Genomic DNA, 22,486 nt, shown 5'->3' with positions numbered 1-22,486 from the left:
GGGGTCGACGATGGAGGAGGAGTCCCAGAAGGGCCAGACTGCCAGAGACGGATTGAACTCCGTTAATGTCTGACCCGTGCTCTATCAAGGACAGATACGCTTAATGCGTAATTTCCAGGTGCCTGCGCGTTTCAATATGACCTGACAGGCTCGACTTTATGTTACATCATTTGTCCTTCATTTAATAAAGCTTGTTACGGATCACGTGAACATACAGTGCGTCCACCCTGCACTGCTTTGTTAGTTTGCATTATATACGGGTTGTTTTTCAAAAGTTTTTTTTCTGTTTTGGGGTCCTGACTCCAGTTCCAGATATGAAGATGCTGGATGCAGAGACTCGCTTTCCTCCGGCGACGCTCCGCTATTCTGGTTCCGTCTGTGCTATTAACAGCAACCCTCATGTGTCACCAACCCCCTCCCCTCCCCTCCCCTCCCCTCCCCTCCCCTCCCCTCCCCTCCCCTCCCCTCCCCTCCCTCCCGTTTCCTTCCTCACCCTGTCCTCCATCTTCTCCGTCACATTTCATGCAGCCTGCTTCCAGTCAGCCGACAGATATGCATATCATTGACCACATCAGCATAAGCCGGCTGTGCGCGTTTTTTCCAAAGCACCTGCCTTTCTGGTCTAAATGGATTATAATTAGCTCCTGTTGCAATGGGAAAGCAGGGATATCAGAGCCCACCGCCTAGGGGCGACATCGAGCCCCTATGAGTCATCAGTGCGCACCTGTGGGACTCAGAAAGGAGAACACGTTGTCCATCAGTCTTACTGGCTTTATTTCTTTTTCTTTAAAACAGAAAATGATCGCTTCACAACAGGCCTTTTCCAAGCAAACCCTCACATTAAGCTTGCCGACACCTACAAAACAGTATCAAAAGTGCACCGTAGTGTTAATACATCTTCTCAAGCTCTAACAATTTCCAATGATAATATTATCTTTTTTGTAATATTTATACAAATACCATTCTGTACACTGTAGAAATACACAGCCCAGTGTGCCCTACAAGTGGGACACCCACCTCCCGTCCATCCCTCTTTACATCCATGGCCAAAAAACTCCTTCCATGTTTAGTTAGCACTGCGGGAGGTGAAGACTCCAGGCCAGCGTTACATCATATGAATTAAATACCCATTCACCCCACACCCAAGGCAAAAACTAGAACACCACTCATACAACCGATCAACATCTGTACAACCCTCGTTCTTTTTTTTTTTTCTTTTTTTAAAACAATCTAGACAGTTTCATTCGTTATCTTCTCATTGTCCTGGCAGCAGCAGCAGTGGATGAGGGGACAGAAAGGACATGGAGGCCAGCAGGGTCAGCTGGTATGTAAAGGGGGGGGGGGGGGGGGGGGCTTCCACGGCTGAGCTGCAGAGCTGACTGCGTTAAAGCACAGGTATGAATTCCAGCTGTGCAGGCAGGTATGACACCGTGCGGGCGGCTGTGGTCTGTTTTCAGTCTGCTGCTCCCCACAAAGAGGGAAGAGAGCGTCTCTTCTTGTTTAAGTGGTGAAGCGCTCGGATCCACCTTCAGTCTCTAGACTGGTAAAAGAGGATGTAGCCCGACTCTGAGTTCTTGGAGATTTCAGAAGTGAGACCATAGAACTCCTCTATGGCCTGCGCGTCGATTTTCTAAACAAGCAGAAAACAGATACGAGGCGAGGTTAGATGAATATGTGTTTGCTGTAAGAGCTAAATTAGAAATGCACACAAATCAACTCACTCACCTCGACAATATCGTCATCAAACAGCAACCAGAAGTCATGACTTTTCACTATGGCAATGTAGTGACCTCTATTTGGACCACTGAAAAGAAAGAAAAAAAACATGTATTTCTCAGAAACAGCCATGTTCACGTTGGTGTGAGGCATCCATATTTTTCTGATTTTCAGACGCCTCTTTATCATCAAGCAACAAGTAAGACCCACTGAGGCTTTTTAATTAATACTTATGTGTTCACATAAACACAATTGATCATTTTACACTGATATTTTATGAACATGGCATAAACATCATGTAATTTTGACCTGGCCTTTAGTATCGGTACAGCTGTGTTTGAGTGGGAGACACTGCACCCACCAACAGTTAAAGAGCTGTTAACGCATCGTACTTGAAAGTTGTATTGAAGCATGCACATTTTGTGGAAATGTATCCTGGAGTCTGCTGGAATATAAGGAGTGCTGAGGTGTGAGTATTTAGTCTTGAAACAACGCCGTCAAACAGGAACAGTAAATTCAATATAGCATCATTGTTAGACAAATGAGATTATACTAGAAGAAAAGACGTATTGTGTGCAAGAATGTTTTACGGTGTTGGAAGATTAAAGGACACTGTGTGCTGAAGAAGGCTTTGCTAGTTCTATCCTCCGTATGAACCTTGATCTACTGAACATAGAAGTCTTACATGACGTCACGATATTAGCTACACTGCACTCATGACCTCATGTGGCCAATGCTTCAGTAGTAGAAAGCATAAATAGCAGAAGTATCATTTTAGAACTCAGACAACCCTGTGTCAGCTTTGTGACATGTTGCGCAGACTTGTTTCCTTGCTGCGAGATTAAACTTTTTGTTAACTTGAATCCAGCGATTTTGAGCGTCATTGGGAGAATTTTCTTAACAATAATAACGTGGTCCTTCGAGCCGGATCTCATCCTTTCATCCTTTCCGCCGTCCAGGGTTGGAGCTAAAATCGTTAGGGGGCACTCCTAACGAAAGACCTCCAGATGCATTACTGTTATTCAGAGGCCAGCTTCCACTGGAAGGGGGAAAGGTGATGAGATCGTATTTTTGAATCAGTGGCCAGACTCGCTGGATTCGTGGTTAGAAAAAACTTACTTTTACTTAACGAAGATCTGTAAAAGCCAGTGAAGTTAAAATGTTAACGACCATAGTCTGTGTGAGAAGACTACAGGACTAAATAACTCTGTGTGCAAGTTAAAAACAGAGATGACAAATCGCGATAAATAATTGTTTGTATATATATGAATGTCATGTGTGTTTGAACTGTGTTGGGTGGTAGTTATTCAGTAGTGTCTTAGTGAAACTCGCGGTGATAACAAACCGTCTGGCTGTGGAAACCTGACGGTGACAGCAAAAGCAGTGTTTCACTGATTGGACCAGTTGCTCGGGTGTGCTTCATAGGAATTGTTTGGCTACTGAAGGGACAGAAAATGGGGAACACTTGTTGTAAAGCAAACAGGGAATTAAGTGGGGATGTTAAATACATGTTTCAACGGGACCCAGATCATATTAAATACTAAGACAGATGGGAAAATACATTTTTTTTTTTTTTTTGGAAATCTCAGTGTAGAAGAATCCATAAAAATTTGTGAAAGACATAGAGAGTGCATGCCAGAAAAATAAGAAGAACAGCCTCACACGGGCACAGGCCTGGCTCACAGAGAAAAGAGAACAGCACAAGAAGGGTAAATAAAAGGTGTTGAACCTGTCTCTATAACTCTTAAGTCATATTTCCGGCCACATCAGAGACAATATCCACTTAGATCAGAAGCTGAGGCAGACAGCACGTATACTGGAAGATTCTCTTAAAGCAGGCGTTATAGTAGAACGTTCAGACTCTCCATGTAATACACTCCATTGTTTCCTGTAAAAAAGGTTCCTCCCTCCAGGAGGAGGGTGGTGCAAGGTCTGCAGGCGGTTAACAGCTGTTACACCGCATGCCCCCACAGTACCAAATCCACACACTCTGTTAAATGATGTCACCTAAGAACAAGTACTTCTCTGTTGTAGATATTAGTAATGCCTTCTTCTCAGTACCTGTGCACCCAGATAGTCAATTTTGGTTTGCTTTTACCAACAAAATGAAAAGGTACACTTATACCAGGCTTCCACAAGGATATTGTGAATCACCAACTATTTTCTCACAAGTAATGTCAGCCAACATAGCCAAGTTCAGTCCTCCTAATGACAGCCAGATATTGTTATATGTGGATGACATTCTTTTGGCCTCACTGGCAGAGCAGGACTGTAAGGCCAACAAGGTCACAAGGTCAGTAAAAACACGCTACAACTGTTGGAAACCACTGCTAAGTATCAATGCTACAATCTCTCGCAGGACACTTAGATGAAGACAGAGAGACAGCAATCTTACAAGCACCAAAACCGAGAACTAAACGACAGATGTTGCCTTTTCTGGGAATGATCAACCTTTGCAGGAGTTGGATCTCTAACTACGCCCTCCTTACAGCCCCCGTGTCTGCATTGATCTATGACATCCCTTTGGCTGCTACAGATCCCTTAGTGTGGACACTAGAAGCTGACGAGGCATTTGTAAGGATAAAACAACTACTGGTCAATTCAGCTGTTCTGGGGTTACCAGATTATTCAAAACCCTTAGTCTAAACAGTAGATTGGACTTGTCCCCATGTGCGTCCCTCTTTACAGACTCCACATTAGATGTAGTGGCCAGAACCCTGCCACCTTGTGTTCAAGCAGTAGCAGCAACATCTATGGCAGAGCAGGCATCAGCAACTATAGTGTTATTTTGCCCATTAAAGGGGAACTACGGTATTTTCAACATTAAGCCTCTTTTCTGAGTCGTCTGCAATGTTTTAGAACCCCCCTCACCGCTTTTTTGATGTTTACTACTGTCTCCGGTATTTGCCTAATTTTGATTCATCTCAACCTGCTTAAGAATGGCAACTCATATGCATGTCTTAAAAGGTCCGTAAAAGCACCATAAACGTCCGTTTTCAAAATAATCAACTCGCCGGAGTGGGTACTGGTGTGCACTGGTAATCCATATCAAATTTCGTGGCGAAAAGTTGCTTCTGTCGTGTTTTATTTGACATTTTGTACTGGATGTTCGTTGATATTACTCCGCCACTGCTAAGAAAATAGTTCGAGCATGAACGAGCTGCCAAATAAAACACGACAGAAGCAACTTTTCGCAACGAAATTTGATATGGATTACCAGTGCACACCAGTAACCACTCCAGTGAGTTGATGATTTTGAAAACGGACGTTTATGGTGCTTTTACGGACCTTTTAAGACATGCATATGACTTGCCATTCTGAAGCAGGTTGAGATGAATCAAAATTAGGCAAATACCGGAGACAGCAGTAAACATCAAAGAAGCGGTGAGGGGGGTTCTAAAACATTGCAGACGACTCAGAAAAGAAGCTTAATGTTGAAAATACCGGAGTTCCCCTTTAACACTTAAGGTACCTCATGTAGTGGGTGTGATATGGTTACATAACAAAATCTATTATCTGTCTCCTTGCAGACATCTCTCCTGCATGATAGTTCTCCTTTCACAGCCACACCTCGCTGTAGAAAGATGTACAACACTTAATCTATCCACACTGCTGCCTACTCCACAAGATGGAGAGCCTCATGATTGCATGTCAGAAATGACTATCTGTGTTTTACCCAGGCCAGACTTGACTGACACACCTTATGAAAGTGCAGAAGTAACTATGTTTGTAGATGGGTCAAGCAGGAAAAACCCTGATGGCACAAATGCTACAGGATTTGCTGTAGTAACAGAAACTGAAGTGCTCTTAAAACGACCAAAACAGAGGTATGGTGACATCCACAGGCAAATCAATAATCCATAAAGACTTGATTTTAGCATTATTAGATGCTATTCAACTGCCAGCTAAAGTAGCCATCTGTAAATGTGCTGCACATATTAGAAACACTGATCCTGTCTCTAAAGGAAATAGAAAAGCAGATGAAGAAGCAAAAAGAGCTGCTTTCCCAGCAGGAAACTCTCATAGAAATAGACCATCAAGTATTATGTGATATGCAAAAAGCAGTTCCACAAAAAAGAAAGACAGATGTGGCAAAATAAAGGTGCCACTTACAACGCAGTCAGACTTGTATGAATGAGCTGAAGGAAAACCCATATTGTCAAAAAGCTTCTTTAAATATGCTGCAGTATTGAGCCATGGACTATGTCATGTCTCAACAGGAGGGGTGGTAGCAATAATAAACAAGGTCTTTACAACATATGGATTTACTAATTACTCAAAAAGCTTTTGTCTAACATGTCAAATATGTGAAAAACACAATCCACAGAGCAATCTAAGACCAAAACGAAGACAATTCCCTAAGCCAGAGTACCCTTTTCAACACATTTGTAAGGATTTCATTGAACTAAATAAATGTGAAGGGAAAGGCTTCTGCCTGGTGATAATAGATGTTTTTACCAAATGGGTTGAAGTATTTCCATGCGCACAGGCAGATGCACTCTTAGTAGCAAAAGCACGGGTAAAATAAATAAATTCTAGATTTGGAATACCTGAGAAGATCTACAGTGATAAGGGACACACTCTGTAAACAATGTTATCTCTCTGATGGCAAAGAACTTACAAAATAGACCGTAGAAACCACTGTGCACATCACCCACAGTCAGCAGGATGGGTGGAAGGACACAATGGAAAAATTAAGTCAAGGTTGAAGAAAATCATTGAAGAAACAGGAAAAAAAAAATGGGTTTACCGTGTACTACTAGTAGTCCTACACATGCATATTACTCCAACTAGCACAGGATTAACTCCATTTGAGATAATGTATGGCAGATAATGTGTGGGGATATGAAACTGAGGCCCGCCCTTCCGCCTAACTGGCAGGGCAGCTGCGCGATGGCCCAACTACTGATGCCTTTTCATCTATTCCCTGTGGGGGATGTTAAAGTCTTGGGTCGCAAACTCTCTCCTGAGCAGCTGCAAGCGTTCAACCTTGCCTGGTGGTTCATTTGACAATAGTGTACATAGATATAGGGATTCCAAGAGGAGTGTCAGATGAGTTTAAAGCTATAAATCAAGTAGCTTCAGGTTTGGAATCTTTTCTTTTCTGGTGGGAAACAATAAATAAGAATGTAGATTGAGATCACTTTTCCCCGCACAATGTATCAGCAGGTACTGAGTGACGATGATGACGGGCTACACGAATATGATGGAAATGACATTAACGTGCCAAGCAGTGACTGCATGACCCCCGAGTGAATTCTCAATGATTTGTTTAATGAAAATCTCCTTGAAGTGTGGAACAATAGTTTAGAAGATATTCAAGGTTATGCAAAGAATGTAAAAAATATATATATTCTGTAAATAGAGATGTACTCCTCTTTTCTTCTAGTATAAACAGGAGGGAAATGTTAGAAAATATCATGAGGTTATACTATAAGAAAGGAAGTAGTGTTGGAAGATTAAGGGCCACTGTGTGCTGGGGGAGGCCTCCTCCTATCTTGTTAGTTTAGCCTTGGATGCTGAGGAAGGCCTCCTATTTTTGCTAGTTCCATCTTCTATATGAACCTTGATCTACTGAACAAAGAAGACTTACATGACGTTGTGATATTAACTACACTGCACTCATCTAACATAGACAGTGATAGCAGGGAACGACAGGAATGTCTCATGACCTCGTGTGGCTAATGATTTTGTAGTAGAAAGCATAAATAGCAGAAGTATCATTTTAGAACTCAAGACAACCCTGCGTCAACTTTGTGATATGATGCACAGACTTGTCTCCTTGCTGCGGGATTAAACGTTTTGTTAACCGATTCCAGCGACTCAGCCTCACTGGGAGAACTTTCTTAACAATCATTTAATTATTGTCTCAGCACCCTAAAAACTGACACATAACATAAGCAGAACAGGCTGTGGTTGAGAAGTCAGCCACTACATTTTCTTGGTCAAATTAGCAGCCATTAAATTTTGAGCATGCCCCATCATTATGGTAATGCACCGATATGAAGTCTCCCCTGAGCCTGAGGGAAACAGCGTACCATTTGATGTAAACGCCAACTGCTGGTTGATTGAGGAACCTTTTCGTTTGGGGCAACTAAAGAGAAAACAGATGTAGTTTATATGTTCAGGGCTCCCAGCTCACTTCATCCACTCCAAGTTTGGCTTTTTAATCCATTTTACCTGCTTTATTGTTCCTTTCATTATTGAGGAGGGCAGGAATTTGTTTCAGCACGGACTTACAGAAAAGCAGGGAAACTCCTTGAATAAACAGATACAGCAACTCCCACTCACACCAGGTCAAAAGCGGTGCTGATAATAAGCTGAACAATGACAGATGAGGGCCTGTCTTTTCTCCTGCTAGGTGGATTTAGATACTTTTAATCCTGTACCAATAGGTCAAATAGAGTATTATTGTTCAAACACCAACTTTACTGCATGTCTTTGGTTGCTGTGTTGACAGGTTTGAAGGCGCTGTACTCTGGCTGCGTGTTCACATACACACCTCCCACAATGCACAACCACAGCGACCAGGTCGTATAACCTCTCGGGGTTGGTGGCGTCCCCAGAAGTGTTAAACAGGCGGAGCTCCAGGGGGAAGACCACGCGATAGGACAGCTTGGTGTAGCGCTGCAGCTGCTCCATGTACTTAAAGCGCTTCAGGTGCAGAGCCAGGATCATTGGCAGTTTCTTTACACGCATCCTACATTTAAGGGAAGAAAAATGTAAAAAATGCAGCGTCAGAGACAGGATCTAAACACCAAAAAGAAGAATGTTTGAACAACATTGATAAAGGAATAAACCTTATACCGACCTCTTGTGTGCCTCTTGCTTGCTTCTACATTCTTCACAGTAGTATTTGTACTCACTGCACAGCGTCTCTGTATTACTGAAACCTCTGAGAAAAAAAAGAAAGGGCAAAAGAAAACCATCCAAACTTCAAATTCACTAGAGTAGAAGCAATTTTGAACAAACAGATTGAAATGCTTTTTGCTTTTAATTTCCTTATTCATCCGATTAGGATTTCTGTTTGATTTGACATTTAAGAGTTGCATTAAGAGGCAGTGGGTTATGCGCTAGAGCGACAGCATCTACGACCAAAACAGATAGAACAAAAAAATAAGAAAATCCTTGTCTTTCAACACCTTGTAAACTGGAAGTTTATCTGCTGCACACTGCATAGAGAATAATTATTTGCCGCTCCATCAATGTTGAAAACATTGTACAATGAACCTTTAAAGCACCTCAAAAAAAGAGGGTTAGGATTAAATAAACTGTCAATTATAATTCCCCCAAAAAATAGAATCATCAAATTACATTTTTGGTCCCAAAAAAAACCCTCAAATGAAAATCCAAACTCTACTATGCTTCTGCATGGAACGGTGTTGCTTTACCTGAGGCAGTGTGTGATGGACGTATTCTGTTCTACGTCCACAGAGAGGTCCAGAAAGTCCTCATCTTTGCTGCTTATCTGGAGAGAGCAAACACAAACAAATGCGATTATAAAATATACCAGCTTGTTTAGTTTTACGTAATACTGGGTGGTTTAATGTCTTCAAAACACGGATAAGGCGTCTCACCGTTTCACAGGTGAGGCAGCGCGTCTCATTGGTCAAAGTGCCTTGGAAGATCTCGTGGACCCAGGTAGGAGCGGGCGTAGCATTGCTGTTGTTGTTCTGGGAGTCCAATGTGCCGTTGGCAAGGCGGCCATTCGTCTTGTCCTGCTTCCTCTCCTCCTGAAGCAGGTCAGCAATGGTGTTGAGCAAGTAGTTCAGGAACTCGTGGGCATCCTGCTGCATGTAGTTGTCAAACAGCTCTGAGGAATAAAGTAGGAGAGATGCTTTAAAGCTTCCACAAGTTCCACAGGCACTACAAGACGTTCTGGATGCCCTGCGGGAGCGAGCAATCGATGCAGACAAACGAGAGATGACGGAGTTTTAAAGCAGTTCTTAAAAGTGATGACACACCCCCTCCATCACGGCTTTCTCACTAAACAGATCAGTTTTCACTCACCATTCTCCTTTCGAAGCCGCGTGATGAACTTCTTGGGTGGTATAACACCCACTTTCCTCTTCTGGTTGGCAATACTGTGGAACAGGTCAGCCAGGCAGGTGAGCAGATTCTCCTTCCGTCGAGGCTGGCTGCGGTACGCCAGGATTTTCTCCCGGAACGGTCGGCAGAAGTACAGAGCCTGCAGCACCGAGTTGCAGTAGCAGGTGTTCCCAAACTTTAAAACAAAGAAAAGAAAAATTAACCACACAAGACACAAATTAACATATCCTCAAATTAATTTTATCATAAAACAATGAAAACAAAAACGCCCTCTGAGATCAATGCAATCGGCACCAGAAAGCCTGATCTATCAAGACTTGAATGATTTTTCCTCAGATTGGGAGGGGTGACGTGAACCACTGATAATCTGGTCGACAGGAAAAAATTAGCCCCGAACAATTATCTTAAAGCTTAATCTCACAGTTTCTCTTTGACTGGAATAAATATGCTGTTTCTATAATATTCCCTACATGTGTAGAAATGTGGCGGTAGCAAGAATGTAGACGTCTGTAGTTTTGAGGTTGCTGCCTAGCAGTACAAATGCAAATACAGATCAAATTTTATGGGCAGTCTTAGTAACCCACTTCAAACTCTCCTGTTATATCTGCAAATGGCAATGAAATTCTATTCAGATTAAATGCTTTGGAAAATGCTTATATGTCTTATCAAATCACTTGATTTAGCATCCGTATCAGCAGTTAAGCTGCAATGTCTACACAGCATAATTTAAATTAGAATCAAGACATGTTGACCAAGTCTCTCCTATTAATGGGAGTATTCTTTATACTGAACCTGCACAGGAGAAACATCGGTCACTTACATTGACCAGGCCAAAGTAGTGCTCATTGACCGGAAACTGCTCAGATCCAATCTCTTTCTCCAGAGCAGAGGCATTGGCGCCCTGTAAATGCACAGATAAAGCACAGAACTCATCAGCACTGCCTCTGAAGTCAACCAGTATGCATCTACCACATCGAAGTCCGGCAGCTTGATTTTCAAAACAGATATTGCAAGAATTAAAAAAAAAGAAAAGAAAATCTAATGGGTGCCTAAAAGCCCAAGACTAGTCAGAGCTAAAAGCTTGTATAATTCTGACGTTACATTAAAAGGTGGGCTAACCAGTAATTAAACCCATCCCAAGAGGCTTTAAAACGTAAAACTCGCTCTGGGTGACAGCTGAGTGTCTCAGCATAGAGGCAAAACAAGCTTGAACATGACTCGGTGGCTGTTTGGGGAAGCAAATATTCCTCTAATATGCCTCGGTAAGGGCCAATGAACTGTGATTTGATGTGTAGACAGAAACAGTCTGCAGAGAGGACCTGGAGCGAGTGCACAACTGCGCAGCTAATGTTAAACAATGTCGTCATTGTCTGCTTTAATAATACCGGATAGCTTGTCAAAGGCCAACCTAATAACTTAGATTTGTGTTCATTGCTTCCCCACTCATAATGGAGATTAAACGTTTCACAGACTGAATGTACCCATAATCCAGCTGTTCCAGTTGTTGGCAAGCTGAAACACTGGTTTAGCTTTACATTAGCAAGTTAGCAATGAATCCACAGCAGGTGCACTGTCACCGTCCTCGCACAAGTTGTGATAAATATCGACCAACTAAGCTGTGAAGCAACGAGTTAACAAAAGCATTCGACACTAGTGAGTGTCCGTGTAATGTCGTGAACAAGAAGAGCAGAGCAGAGAAGGCGGTGGGTGGCTGCTCGCTTCGCTACATGACGAATACTGCTTGGCTAGCACAGTCAGTAAAATGAACTGTTTTATTGTATATCTAAACGCCTCAAATAGCCAATAACAATGCAGTCACAATTTCAGTATCAGCCTATAATCAGAAAAATTCTGATGTGAGACTACCGTGCACTCACCATGGTACAAAAAGAGGCAAATTTGGAGACTGTCATTAGGATTTCCATTCGACTAGCGCCATCTTCCACAAGACCGCTGCGAGCTGACAAGACTGGGCTGGATCCTCTCGTGAGGACAGGCGAGTTGTTCTGCTGAGCTTGCGGAGGAAGGTCTCAAGTAATAGCTCAAGAAGACGAGAGCACTCACTGCTGGTTGCTTCCGTCTTCGGTTAATGTCGATTATAGAAGCTTTGTCGCTTTTGACTGTTACGTTTGTATCCTAAATGTGAAAGAGAGACTTATTTGTTGAAAAAAAGTTAAGCAACGTCTTTTCTAAAGGTCATTGTAATAAAAACAAAAAACAGGTTTCACTTTCGTCGGGTATTATTACAGATCAACAGATTTGAACGTAATACAACTTATTAAAACTGTTGCAAATATACGTACAAGATAGAAAACAGTGTAAAAAATATATATAATTAAATCTGATCTGGTGGCATCATTCAACTTGGCGAATATCTTTGGTTTGAATCCTTCCTTCAATAAGAATTTCACTCATTTAGTTCGACTCTGTTGAGCATTTACCACGTATTTAATCTCAGTTCAGGCAATGTTGCGGCCTGCCTGTATTTTGCCTCGAAAGGCGGAGTTTGGGGGCCTTCAATCTCTCTTTCCGCCGTACCCGCCATCTTGTTGAGACCGGGGGTAAGTTGTTCTCCGTTTTAATTTATATTTTCCTTGTTATTTTCATCTTTTTCGCACTTACTACCATTCGTACATACACCGAAGGTATTTCTTCACACACCACTGGGGTATTGTTGTTTGAAACATGGTTCTGTAGGCTGATATTGATCGTTAAATCTCAACAGGACCAGCAGCGTGGCTCTCCATGCGGCCCTGTTCGGCTGAGAACTGTTTAGAAGCCGTTTTTTCCCTTTGACAACCCACTGAAAGACATTTAATCCTGTATTTTTCGTGGATTAAAAAAAGCGTTTATTACAGCAATACAAGAAAGTTGCTGAAACTGGCTAGTGTGTTGGAATTCACTTCATTTTAGGCCAGTCGTTACAGTGGTGTTCTTCCACCAGAATATCATTATCGGATTCGGTGACATTACGAATTTTCCAGCTAATATACTTTGAGAGATGTACAGTTTTGTTGCTACCTACTCGAGTCAGCTGTTTAGTTACGACAAAACTGGATTAATTCTCCATGGATATGGTCCTCATAATCTTTGCGCAGCTTGCGAACTTTTTTTATGAAAGACGAATCGTTATCCAGATCATCCTGAGCAGTGAATTGAAAATGAACTACTAAATTGAGATCTCGTTTAGAATCCCCCAAAAATTCACATCTGTAATCACCAGACCCTGTTTTAACAGATGTTTTTGGGTTTCTTTCCCCAGTAATCAGGCATCATGACGAACACCAGAGGCAAGAGGAGGGGGACCAGGTATATGTTCAGCAGGCCATTCCGCAAGCATGGTGAGTACAGCTTTTGAAGTGCAAGTTATAGGTCTGTTCACACCAGCCATTGACTTTAACCTTGGTAACAAGTGGACATTTAAGTGTGGATAGCCTACTAATATTGAGAAGAATTTGATTGCTCAAACTATGTCCAGCATGAACTTTGACTGCATTTGGCAACATTTTTATTTTGGTATGAATGCATATTTGTGTGTGGGGAAACGGTGAGCAGCTGACATCCTCAGCAGTAGGAGGATCTACGTACTCTTTTGTATGTCAGAAGAATGGCAAGGAATAGACTTAAGCTGATTTTGAACCCATTTCCTGGGAGGTGCAAATTCCAGAATTAAATTGTCCATTACAGCTGTTTTTTTCTTCTTTTTTTTCTTTTTCTTTTTCTAACTGACTTTTTGTACTTGACAGGCCCAATCCCCCTGTCCACATATATGCGCATCTACAAGAAGCAAGACATCGTTGACATCAAGGTGGGACATTAGGGAGCATATTTTGTTGGATTCAGTCTCTTTAACGAGGCCTTTAATGTTAAATACGAACCTCTATGCACACAGTGTTATTGTAATGCCATTGTGTTGTGTTCTCTCTCCAGGGCACAGGTACCATTCAGAAAGGTATGCCTCATAAATGTTACCATGGCAAGACAGGACGTGTCTACAATGTAACCCAACATGCTGTCGGCATCATTGTCAACAAGCAGATCAAGTAAGTAGAATGTGGCTATAATTTAGTGATGTGGGTTTATATATATAGTTGGCGCTCACTAAATTACTTGATGTTTTTATGGTGTAGAAGTTTTAAAATTTAATGGCTAACTAATTCACCCATAAGATTAGATCTGGTGTTTTGTTCAGATACTCACTCTCTGATAGTAAAAGCTGTTCAGTCTTTTAGGTAACATTTAAAGGAATGTTTAACTTTGCTGGAGGTGAAACGCCTTCATTTAGGTCTTGTTTGTTTGGTTTTGCATTCCATCTAATGGCCCCATCTTCACTTTGCCACCTTGAACCTGTCTGTCCTCGGTGGTCATTCATATGGGGTAAAGCAGTTCATCCTTAAGCACTCCAGCCTAACGACCTGTTTAGACCTGGGGTGAAATTAAGGGTACAGCACAGGAATGAAGATTTGTGTACAGCTTTATAGAAAATGAGCAATAGCTACCTAGTTGCCCAGTGTTTAGTTTCAACATATTTCATATGAATTGGTTTCATCTCTGGCTTTCGCAGAGGAAAGATCCTTGCCAAGAGGATTAATGTGCGCATTGAGCACGTGAAGCACTCGAAGAGCAGAGACAGCTTCCTGCAGCGCGTCAAAGAGAACGAGAGCAAGAAGCTGCAGGCCAAGGAGAAAGGCACCTGGGTGGAACTAAAACGCCAGGTATTGGCTGAATTGATTAGTTTCCTTTTATAGTGGGTAACTGGAAGTGAATTTGAGAATAAAAGGTTGAATAATTTACTATATGTGCCTGTAAATTATGTTCTATGGGGGAATATATTGATTTATAATAAGACCAGGTGATAGTAACAGGCCAGTGGGCTGACATCAGATTAAAACGGTGTTGAGAATTTCTCTTTTTTTGCGCACGTTAAGACTAATATCTGTCTGTACCTTTTTAATAACTGATTTAATATTTCCTCTTTGTTTTTTGGCCTCCTCAGCCCGCTCCTCCCCGTGGAGCTCACTTTGTCAGCAGCAAGAAAAACGAGCCCCAGCTGCTGGAGCCCATCCCTTACGAGTTCATGGCATAAACTGCTCAACAAATAAAAATGTTTGTACACATGCTTCTTGTCCCGTTTTCTGTTCCTACACTTGAATGTACATTTTAACGTCACTGAGCCATCACCCAGTGATGATTCTCCTCCTTTGATTGCTTAAAATGAAATAGAAAGCACTCATTTCACCGGCGAACTGAGGGTGACTGGCTCATGTGTCACAAGCATTTCACATCTGTACTTAGAAGGAAGAGAAGCCAAGTATGTAATTTCAAATAGTGCAAATAAGACTTTCTGCAGCAGCTGAGTTCACCTTTAGATGAGAAAGTACACAAAGGAAATTTACTACGTTTTCTCATAATAGATGGCTGTGTACAAACGATGATCTCTCCTGTTCAAACATGACCCCATTTGTCAGTATTGCATTGTCCCTGAGACTATGATGTAAATATTTTCAACAACACCAATGCCACCCTGTAACTGGGTATAGTTGCTCTTATAGCTGTTCTTTGTGCAGTAGAATCACCCATGTGACTCAAAATATTCCACATTGCCCAAATGTAGTGTTTTGAGGGCAAATATCAGTCTTCTCAACAATCTGATCAGGCATACAGAATTATTAGAGCATTAAAAAGTCTGCAACTCCCAATGTCGGAGTAGTGGCGATGAATTTTGGCAGGAAAAGTGTTCATTCAAGTAGCTGGCGTTTAGATTTTTGTCGGTTTACGAATAAAAGCATCGACCATTCCTTTTAAGTGTGAGCTGATAGTCGAAGCATCGAGTCTAAAATGTGTTTGGAAGCCGGAAAGTGTCACGAAGAGTTGCTTGTGTCTGTATAATAGAAATATCTAGTGTGAAGCTTCAAAGTTGAATTGCATGCATGAACTATTAATATCCACCCAGCTGAGCCATTTAATGAAAGCAGAGTCGGTCTATATGTTGCAGCTTCAGAAAGGACTTGTCGCTGAACCTGTAATTCAGTGGTGTAGTACAAATAACGCTGTCCAAGTCCACAGTTGTAACCCCCAAACCTCTCCTAAAATTTCCAAAGGTAATGACACCAGCTTGAATAATAGGAAACACAAATTAAGATACTGGAGATCTTTTCAAATTGAATGATACAGTAAATAAGTTTTAAAAAAAAGATGGGGTTCCAACTTTTTTTCACCCAGAACTTTGTATGTTTAATCAGAGAAGATTCTGGGGGGCGCTTATAAGCTAAATTAACAGACCATAACCCCCTCGAGGTATGTTGTTAAAAGAGATGACGTCACAGACACAAGACTTTATACTAGTTGTGCAGTAGGTGGCAGTATGCGCCTGAAGGTGCATTGACTTTAACAGACAGTCAGACCTGTCCTCCGAACAGCACATTTACCTGATAATAATCCAGAGATGCTTCTTTATTTCAGTAGGTGAGACTTATTGGTCTATTAAGGGAACGATTCCGGAATAACCATCTGGCTCATGATTTCTCACGTCCGTAGAAGGCAAAGTGTTCATCATTTTCTTTCTTATTCAGATAACATTATTTTTCCATCCAGTTGTTTCAGACTACAGAAAGTTCCAGAAGTAAGTTGACAGCATAAGAAAAAAAAAATAATTCAACAGTAAATTGAGCATTCAAAGAGATACACGGTTAGATATGATTCTGGTGAGTCAAAAATGTCCTTAAGTGTTTACCAATAAAAACAATCATTTCACATTTAACTTCTCAAAGTCTTATTTTAACACCCGCATGATCCAACTTTGACCAGAAAAAATAAAACCATGACGTGATTGTTGAGTTTTTATATTTTATGTCTGGATCTGTATTCTGTATGCATTTTTCAGACGATCAGCTGCAAATTATTGGTTGAAAGGACCCGTTAAATGTTTTATTCTCTCTGCTTGAGTGTGTTCTGTACAAATACAGATATGTTTAATGGTCACAGTTATACAATGTTTGATAGGAGAAAAAATAAGGATTTATATGAGCGCTCATCACACCTCTGTGTGTGTTTGTGTGGACTACTTGATGTGAGCTGTTTAATCAGTGGAGGCTGAATGGCTGGCTGGTTATGTGACAAATAGGTTATCTCATCCCACCTCAGTACTTTTCCAATATTTGCACAAATTAGGGCCAGTTTGCGGAGATAGGGCCAGCAGCTTGGGAAGGAGCTCAGCACACCAACAAAATCCAGAGAAATTCTATTTTAATTTCTGCATGTTCATCAATTGTTTGTTTTTTGTTTCTAAGGACAGAAAGTTGTGGATGATGGTACGTGTTAAGTGAAAAAATACTTCTGCGTAGAGGAAAATGAATGTCGCAATCCATTGCGAACAATAGCCCTCTTTTAGATAAACTCACAGAGGTTGTCTCTCTGCACCTTCATAACCCTGCTGGCCTGAGGTCAGGGAATTCAGACACCGGTCTTATCAGGACAGAGTAATAAGTGTTCAACAACCTGAAGTGATAAAACCAGGAAAACACATGGAAAACAAAATGCAATCAATCAATGAGCAGGTTGGCAGCCAAAGCTCTTGGTATTGATCGCCGGGGTCTGGATTTTGCTTAGGTGAATTTAGATAAGTGAAATGTTATCTTTGGTTTTCTGTACATTATGTTTTGCTCATTTCTCCCATATGTAACGCTCCAGCTTTCATAAATCTCAACTGTTGCTTGCTTTGTCCTGTTATGATTTTCAGCTTGTCTATATGTCTACAGTAAGCCCTTTGTGTGTTTGATCTCACTGACACACCACAGCAGCGTGACCCATGGAAGTTACTGATTGAAGAAACAAAAAGTAAATAGAAGGAGAGAGAAAGCAAGCAAGAGGGTGGAGGGCCGAGAGACCTGGCTTGTGGATAAAAGCTGTGGAGCACTATGAACTCCTTAATCACACACGTTTGACACACACAGATTGAGTCTGTCAGCTCAGCCAGCAGCTCGGAGCAGCTGTATCGACCCAGGTGTTACTTATTAACCCCCCCACCCACACACACACAGACACACAAACAGTAGATAATTGGTCTGCGAACACAGACGAGAGTTTTGTGTAGAACTGCTGCACATAAGAGATATACAGATATGACGTTTCACAATTATAAGCCTGCACACCTTAGTTGAATCCGTCTGAGAGAGACTTTTTGTCTTTGTGCCTTGGGTTTGAGATAAAACTTTATGAGAATTCAGACTTAGTGTCAGTTTTACTTAAAGTGCTCTGACAGTATGAGTTCTTGTAAGAAGTATTGTCAATGTTGATTTGTTTTAGGAGTAACAGGAGCATTCATTCTGGAAGGAGATACAGTATGACTGTAAGTGGAATCTCTAATTAAAAATAACAGCAATCTGTAAATGGGGTTTATTCCTTTTGTCCCTGTGCTGTGAAGACCATAGATGAAATGTCTTTGATTTGTATTGCACTGGATTGAATCCGCTTAACCAAGCGATCTCCTTATGTCTCACAATTTCTCACGCTCCTCTAGTTCTTTAATAAAACAAACCCAAAGTGGTCACAAGAGTTATATTTGTGACAGTGATGCAACTGTGGGTGTTTTTTTTTTTTTTGGCAGTAGGCCTGAAGGTTTCCTGCGTCTGATAAAGGCATAGAAAAAAATCCCACTGCAGGACAAGCAGAACACATGCTGTATCTCTGTGTGTGATATGTGGGGTGAGAGTCTGTGTGGTTATCAGAGACAGCCAGGTGTAAGCATGGCGTTATATGTGGATATTGGGCCAGCTGTATTGATCCTATCCATGACAGCACAGGCAGAGGTGGAGGTGGTAGTGGTGAGAGGGGGCTGGATGAGAAGAGGAGAAGGTTGATAACAATGTCAACTGACCCAGGCATGCTTACCTGAAGCGTGGGAGGGCGCTGAGGTGACGCCCACTAGGCTCTCAATAGGCCTTATTCACAAAAGTCAGTCAAAGGTTTCACATGAGAGCAGGGCATGGACGCAGAAGGTGATCTGTAATGTTTAGACAAGCAGATAGTGCCATTTGATTGTCTGCGACTCTTTTCAAGCCTTAGAATTTCAGGCTCATGTGTTTTAAGGCTTAATAACGTTTTGGATCTAGAAAGACAAATTGAATTTATAAAGAAACAATACTTCCAATGTCTGTATAGGCTTTGTTTTCTGGAATATCGGTGTCTAATTCTTGCTAAATTTGGAGCAGATATGGCGTTATAATGGATAAACATGAAAGGATTTCTTTGTGCACTGGGGCCCAAGCAGTCTGAGAGACTTCTTACAAGATGCCGGTTGATACTTGTCAGTAAATCAAAAAACCACAAAGAGGTGCAAAACAATGACAAGATGACCCAGGAAAACTCCTTAAAAAAAAAAAAAAAAACTACAATTTTTCAATTTAAAAAAAAAAGAAAAAACAACTTTAAAGACAAAACACACACACAAAAACACTGACTTGAGAATTCACAACAACGACAAAAAAACAATGAAAAGTCTTCAAGTATATGTTTCTAGCCCCCCCAAAAAAGACAAACAAATAGGTGAGGGAATAAGAAGATAAGCAGTTGAAAGGGCTGATACACATCTCTATCATTTGTGCTCTCCAAGTTAAAAGAGAGGATCCTTTTACCACTTTGTGTCCAGGGGCCCAGTCTCTCAGAATTAGTCACTACTGCACGTGTCTCAGCATGAACTCGTCAAAAACAGTGACGTAGTCTTACGTAGTTAAATTAGTTTAATATGTGAGTATCGGCTTTAAGTAAAAGGTAGTTATAGCATTTACGCTGACTTGAGGCATGTGACTTTCAAATGCAGAGATAACAACTTTTTCATTTCACAAGTAGAAAGTTGAGCTCAAAGCACTAAAATGTCCCCTTATTCAATTAATTATCAAATCAGCAGTGCAACGGAATTTCCCATTTGCGAGAAAACGTGTCATTTTGTTCTTCAGCAGTTACACACTCCGGCTTTGAGTTTTAGTTTCTTGTGACAAAGGATCACACTGAAGACCAACTTCACCGACAATAAATCACACTTATCGGAGAGTGTTATTGGAGGACTGATAAGATAAATATTAGAGGGCTAAATTCAGAATATTCTGATAAATGGAGACATGTAGTCGCCTCCCTCCCTGCCTGTGCACCACACAGCAGATCAGCAGATACGGGTACATCCTGCGAGTCGACAGGCTGACATTTTTAAAGCTTGTATCAATCAGTGTGGAGGAAAGACCCCTAGACTTTATAGTGTTTGGGTAGCTGTGAAATCACTATTAAACTAAGGAAGTTAAATCATTTTCCAGCATCTAAAATCACATACACCACTGAGTGTGGGAGTGGGAGACTCTGAGGTCAGCAATAACAAGTTTTATCAAATTTCTCCAGAGAAATCCTGAGATTCACATTTGAATGAGGCAAGACACCCCGCTCTCCTCCACAAATGGTACATTCCAATAAGATAAATTAAACACAGGTGAGCTAATGGCTGTGGGTCACTTAGTGTCCTGCCAACTTACGTTTGTGATCACAACACGACACCTAAAATTGTTATTAAAGATGGGGGAAAGATTGCAAAGCCAAAAAAGCTATGTTTGCTCTTTTTTTGATTGCAAGGCTACATTTAGTAAGTCATGGAAGCTAGAGGCTCACCTATGCAAACACACAGGGTTGGTAAGTGGCTGGGGAATACGAGAAGTCAAAGTGAACATGCGTAAACGGCTGACGGGAGATTCACCAACAGCTAAAAGTTGGGATTGAATGACTTTTAATTGGCACAATTTTTTTTGTTTCCTTTGTGTCAGAAACCATTTTCCTGTGAGACCTGTAACAAGAGCTTCTGCACTCGCTATCAGCTCGGCAGACATGAGCTGAGTCATAGTGGGGAGAAGCCACACAAGTAAGCTACCTCGTCCCTGACTGAAATTATCAGGCAAAGAAACTTTCAGAGTTTTTCTTTTTTCCACAGTAGCCTACTGTTACCTGCTCTGCTCTCCAGGTGTCTGGCTGATGGATGCTCTGAGGCCTTTGTCACAAATGCCAGCTTGAAGAACCACATGGCTCGAGTCCACCAGCACCAGGAAAAACGATATCAAGTACAGCTATCCTTCCTTTACTTCTAAATTTTATTTTGCAAATCTCTCTTGGCCGTGATTGACTGTAATTCTGAATCGCTTTTGCACTTGTCTTTTTGTTTTCTTTAGTGCGACATTCAGGGCTGTGGAAAGGATTTCAACAAGAGAAGCCAACTGAAAACCCACAAGTGTGAGCACCAACAGCCTCTGCCTTTTCAGTGGGTAACTTAAAAATAGATGTATGAATAACAATTTTGGTCTTTGGCACCTCCCAAACTTTTTTTTTTTTGTCTTTGTTTTTACATAGTTGCTCTTTCAGCGGATGTACAAGAGAATTTCTCAGTCAGGGAAAACTGAAGCATCATCAGAAAGTGCATGAAGGTTGGTTGGTTACCAGAATGTGTGGCTTGTTTATTTTCAATCCATGCTCAACTTAAATCGTTGTATCTCTGCTGCAGGTTATTCTTGTGACACTGAATTGTGTCCTTTCCAGGGGAAAACATGGACAGAATATCTGAAGCACAGAAACGAACATAAAGGTATAGCTATGCCTCTTTTTATGCAATACTTCTAATATAATTTGTTCATAAGATGCTGAAACATGGCTGGCACATTTTTGACAACTTTACACTCAGTCAAGGTGCCATGTGGCAACTGCAAAAAGCTCTTCAACAACGCCTGGTTCCTGCACCTGCACGAGCTGCGTGTCCACTCTGGGGAGAAGAGATGGTTTTCATGCCCCAGAGAAGGCTGTGACAAGAAGTTCACTCGTCGCTTCAACTTGGAGAATCATGTACAGGGTGACCATGAGGGGAAGAAACCCTTTAGGTGTGCCTACTCTGGCTGTGGGAAGAGTTTCGCCATGAAGGTCAGCAATCGCCTCAGGGTGGGGGTAGGCACTAGCAAGGCAACCATGAGCACACAAGTTGTTTGGAACTGGTCTGCCCTTACATTTATCCAGCAGATGTTGTAGAGTCTGACATGAGCAGCTAATTGAAAGAAACTCTGCAACATTGCAGAATTTTTTTTTATTTTATTTTTTTTTTTATTTTATTTTTTTTTTTATTTTTTTATGAACGGTAAATATAAAGGTTGGGATTAATTGCTTTTAAGGTAACATACAGAAAAATGACAAACAGACTTTTTACCCCCCCTTTACTTTGGATGACTTGATCTGTTAAAATGCTGGAACTATTGAAACTCATTTATTAGGAAAGCCTGTGGCGACACGGAGTGGTGCATGACCCCGCGAAGAGAAAGCTGAAGGTAAGGTGTCCTTTATAAAAAAAAAAAAGATAAATTTCTCCTGTGTCCTTGTGCATGGGGTGGTAGTTTTACATTTGTGCTCCCATTCCAGAAAATGCAACCTAAAAAGAACCAGCCCTGCAGGATGGTGCAGCAGGTCAAACAGGCAGCTGCAGCCAGTCAAGTGGAAACCGATAAGCTTGCTGCAAAGCTGTGCAACACAACTTTAGATGACGAATCTTGAGGCTGTACTAATTGACTTGGATGTGTTAAATGAAACATTTCTGTTATACTTTAAGCATGTGTGAATAAAGCCTCATTCAGTAAAGCATTAAACGGTCAGTCTTTACATACCTGTATGTCTACATCTAGGTAGAATGGGTTTTAACGTCAGGTGTGAGGGC

General features: G+C 41.4%; 3 protein-coding genes across 3 annotated transcripts; 2 read left to right on the top strand and 1 right to left on the bottom strand.

Annotated features, from left to right (window-relative positions):
- Nucleotides 1–750: 750 nt before the first annotated feature.
- usp12a (ubiquitin specific peptidase 12a) lies at nucleotides 751–11,903 on the bottom strand. The gene is made up of 9 exons (XM_075452950.1): nucleotides 11,643–11,903; nucleotides 10,586–10,666; nucleotides 9,727–9,940; nucleotides 9,294–9,529; nucleotides 9,108–9,184; nucleotides 8,528–8,611; nucleotides 8,219–8,416; nucleotides 1,726–1,804; nucleotides 751–1,630 (listed from the first exon to the last, which is right to left on the bottom strand). The coding sequence occupies exons 1-9, from the start codon at nucleotides 11,688–11,690 to the stop codon at nucleotides 1,529–1,531; spliced, it is 1,119 nt and encodes a 372-aa protein (XP_075309065.1). The 5' UTR covers nucleotides 11,691–11,903; the 3' UTR covers nucleotides 751–1,528.
- A 324-nt stretch (nucleotides 11,904–12,227) lies between these two features.
- rpl21 (ribosomal protein L21) lies at nucleotides 12,228–14,883 on the top strand. Its single transcript, XM_075452953.1, has 6 exons — nucleotides 12,228–12,326; nucleotides 13,028–13,106; nucleotides 13,512–13,573; nucleotides 13,696–13,808; nucleotides 14,330–14,480; nucleotides 14,762–14,883. Exons 2-6 carry the CDS (start codon nucleotides 13,040–13,042, stop codon nucleotides 14,849–14,851), a joined length of 483 nt encoding a protein of 160 aa, XP_075309068.1. The 5' UTR covers nucleotides 12,228–12,326; nucleotides 13,028–13,039; the 3' UTR covers nucleotides 14,852–14,883.
- A 5,105-nt stretch (nucleotides 14,884–19,988) lies between these two features.
- gtf3ab (general transcription factor IIIA, b) lies at nucleotides 19,989–22,354 on the top strand. Its single transcript, XM_075452338.1, has 9 exons — nucleotides 19,989–20,436; nucleotides 20,568–20,662; nucleotides 20,762–20,858; nucleotides 20,967–21,055; nucleotides 21,145–21,218; nucleotides 21,296–21,376; nucleotides 21,473–21,705; nucleotides 22,050–22,103; nucleotides 22,195–22,354. Exons 1-9 carry the CDS (start codon nucleotides 20,248–20,250, stop codon nucleotides 22,324–22,326), a joined length of 1,044 nt encoding a protein of 347 aa, XP_075308453.1. The 5' UTR covers nucleotides 19,989–20,247; the 3' UTR covers nucleotides 22,327–22,354.
- The last annotated feature ends 132 nt before the right edge of the window (nucleotides 22,355–22,486 follow it).

This window comes from Odontesthes bonariensis, chromosome 20, assembly GCF_027942865.1.
Source record: "Odontesthes bonariensis isolate fOdoBon6 chromosome 20, fOdoBon6.hap1, whole genome shotgun sequence".
NCBI lineage: Eukaryota > Metazoa > Chordata > Actinopteri > Atheriniformes > Atherinopsidae > Odontesthes > Odontesthes bonariensis.
This window is presented reverse-complemented; position numbering and strand designations above follow the sequence as displayed.

Coding starts and splice junctions, on each gene's coding strand:
- usp12a (XM_075452950.1), bottom strand. CDS start 11,690: ATGGAAATCCTAATGACAGTCTCCAAATTTGCCTCTTTTTGTACCATG. Junction 9,530..9,726: donor GCGGCTTCGAAAGGAGAATG/GTGAGTGAAAAC, acceptor TTTATTCCTCAG/AGCTGTTTGACAACTACATG. Junction 1,631..1,725: donor TTGATGACGATATTGTCGAG/GTGAGTGAGTTG, acceptor CTGCTTGTTTAG/AAAATCGACGCGCAGGCCAT.
- rpl21 (XM_075452953.1), top strand. CDS start 13,040: ATGACGAACACCAGAGGCAAGAGGAGGGGGACCAGGTATATGTTCAGC. Junction 13,574..13,695: donor AAGACATCGTTGACATCAAG/GTGGGACATTAG, acceptor TTCTCTCTCCAG/GGCACAGGTACCATTCAGAA. Junction 13,809..14,329: donor ATTGTCAACAAGCAGATCAA/GTAAGTAGAATG, acceptor TGGCTTTCGCAG/AGGAAAGATCCTTGCCAAGA.
- gtf3ab (XM_075452338.1), top strand. CDS start 20,248: ATGGCTGTGGGTCACTTAGTGTCCTGCCAACTTACGTTTGTGATCACA. Junction 20,437..20,567: donor TATGCAAACACACAGGGTTG/GTAAGTGGCTGG, acceptor CCTTTGTGTCAG/AAACCATTTTCCTGTGAGAC. Junction 21,706..22,049: donor GGAAGAGTTTCGCCATGAAG/GTCAGCAATCGC, acceptor CTCATTTATTAG/GAAAGCCTGTGGCGACACGG.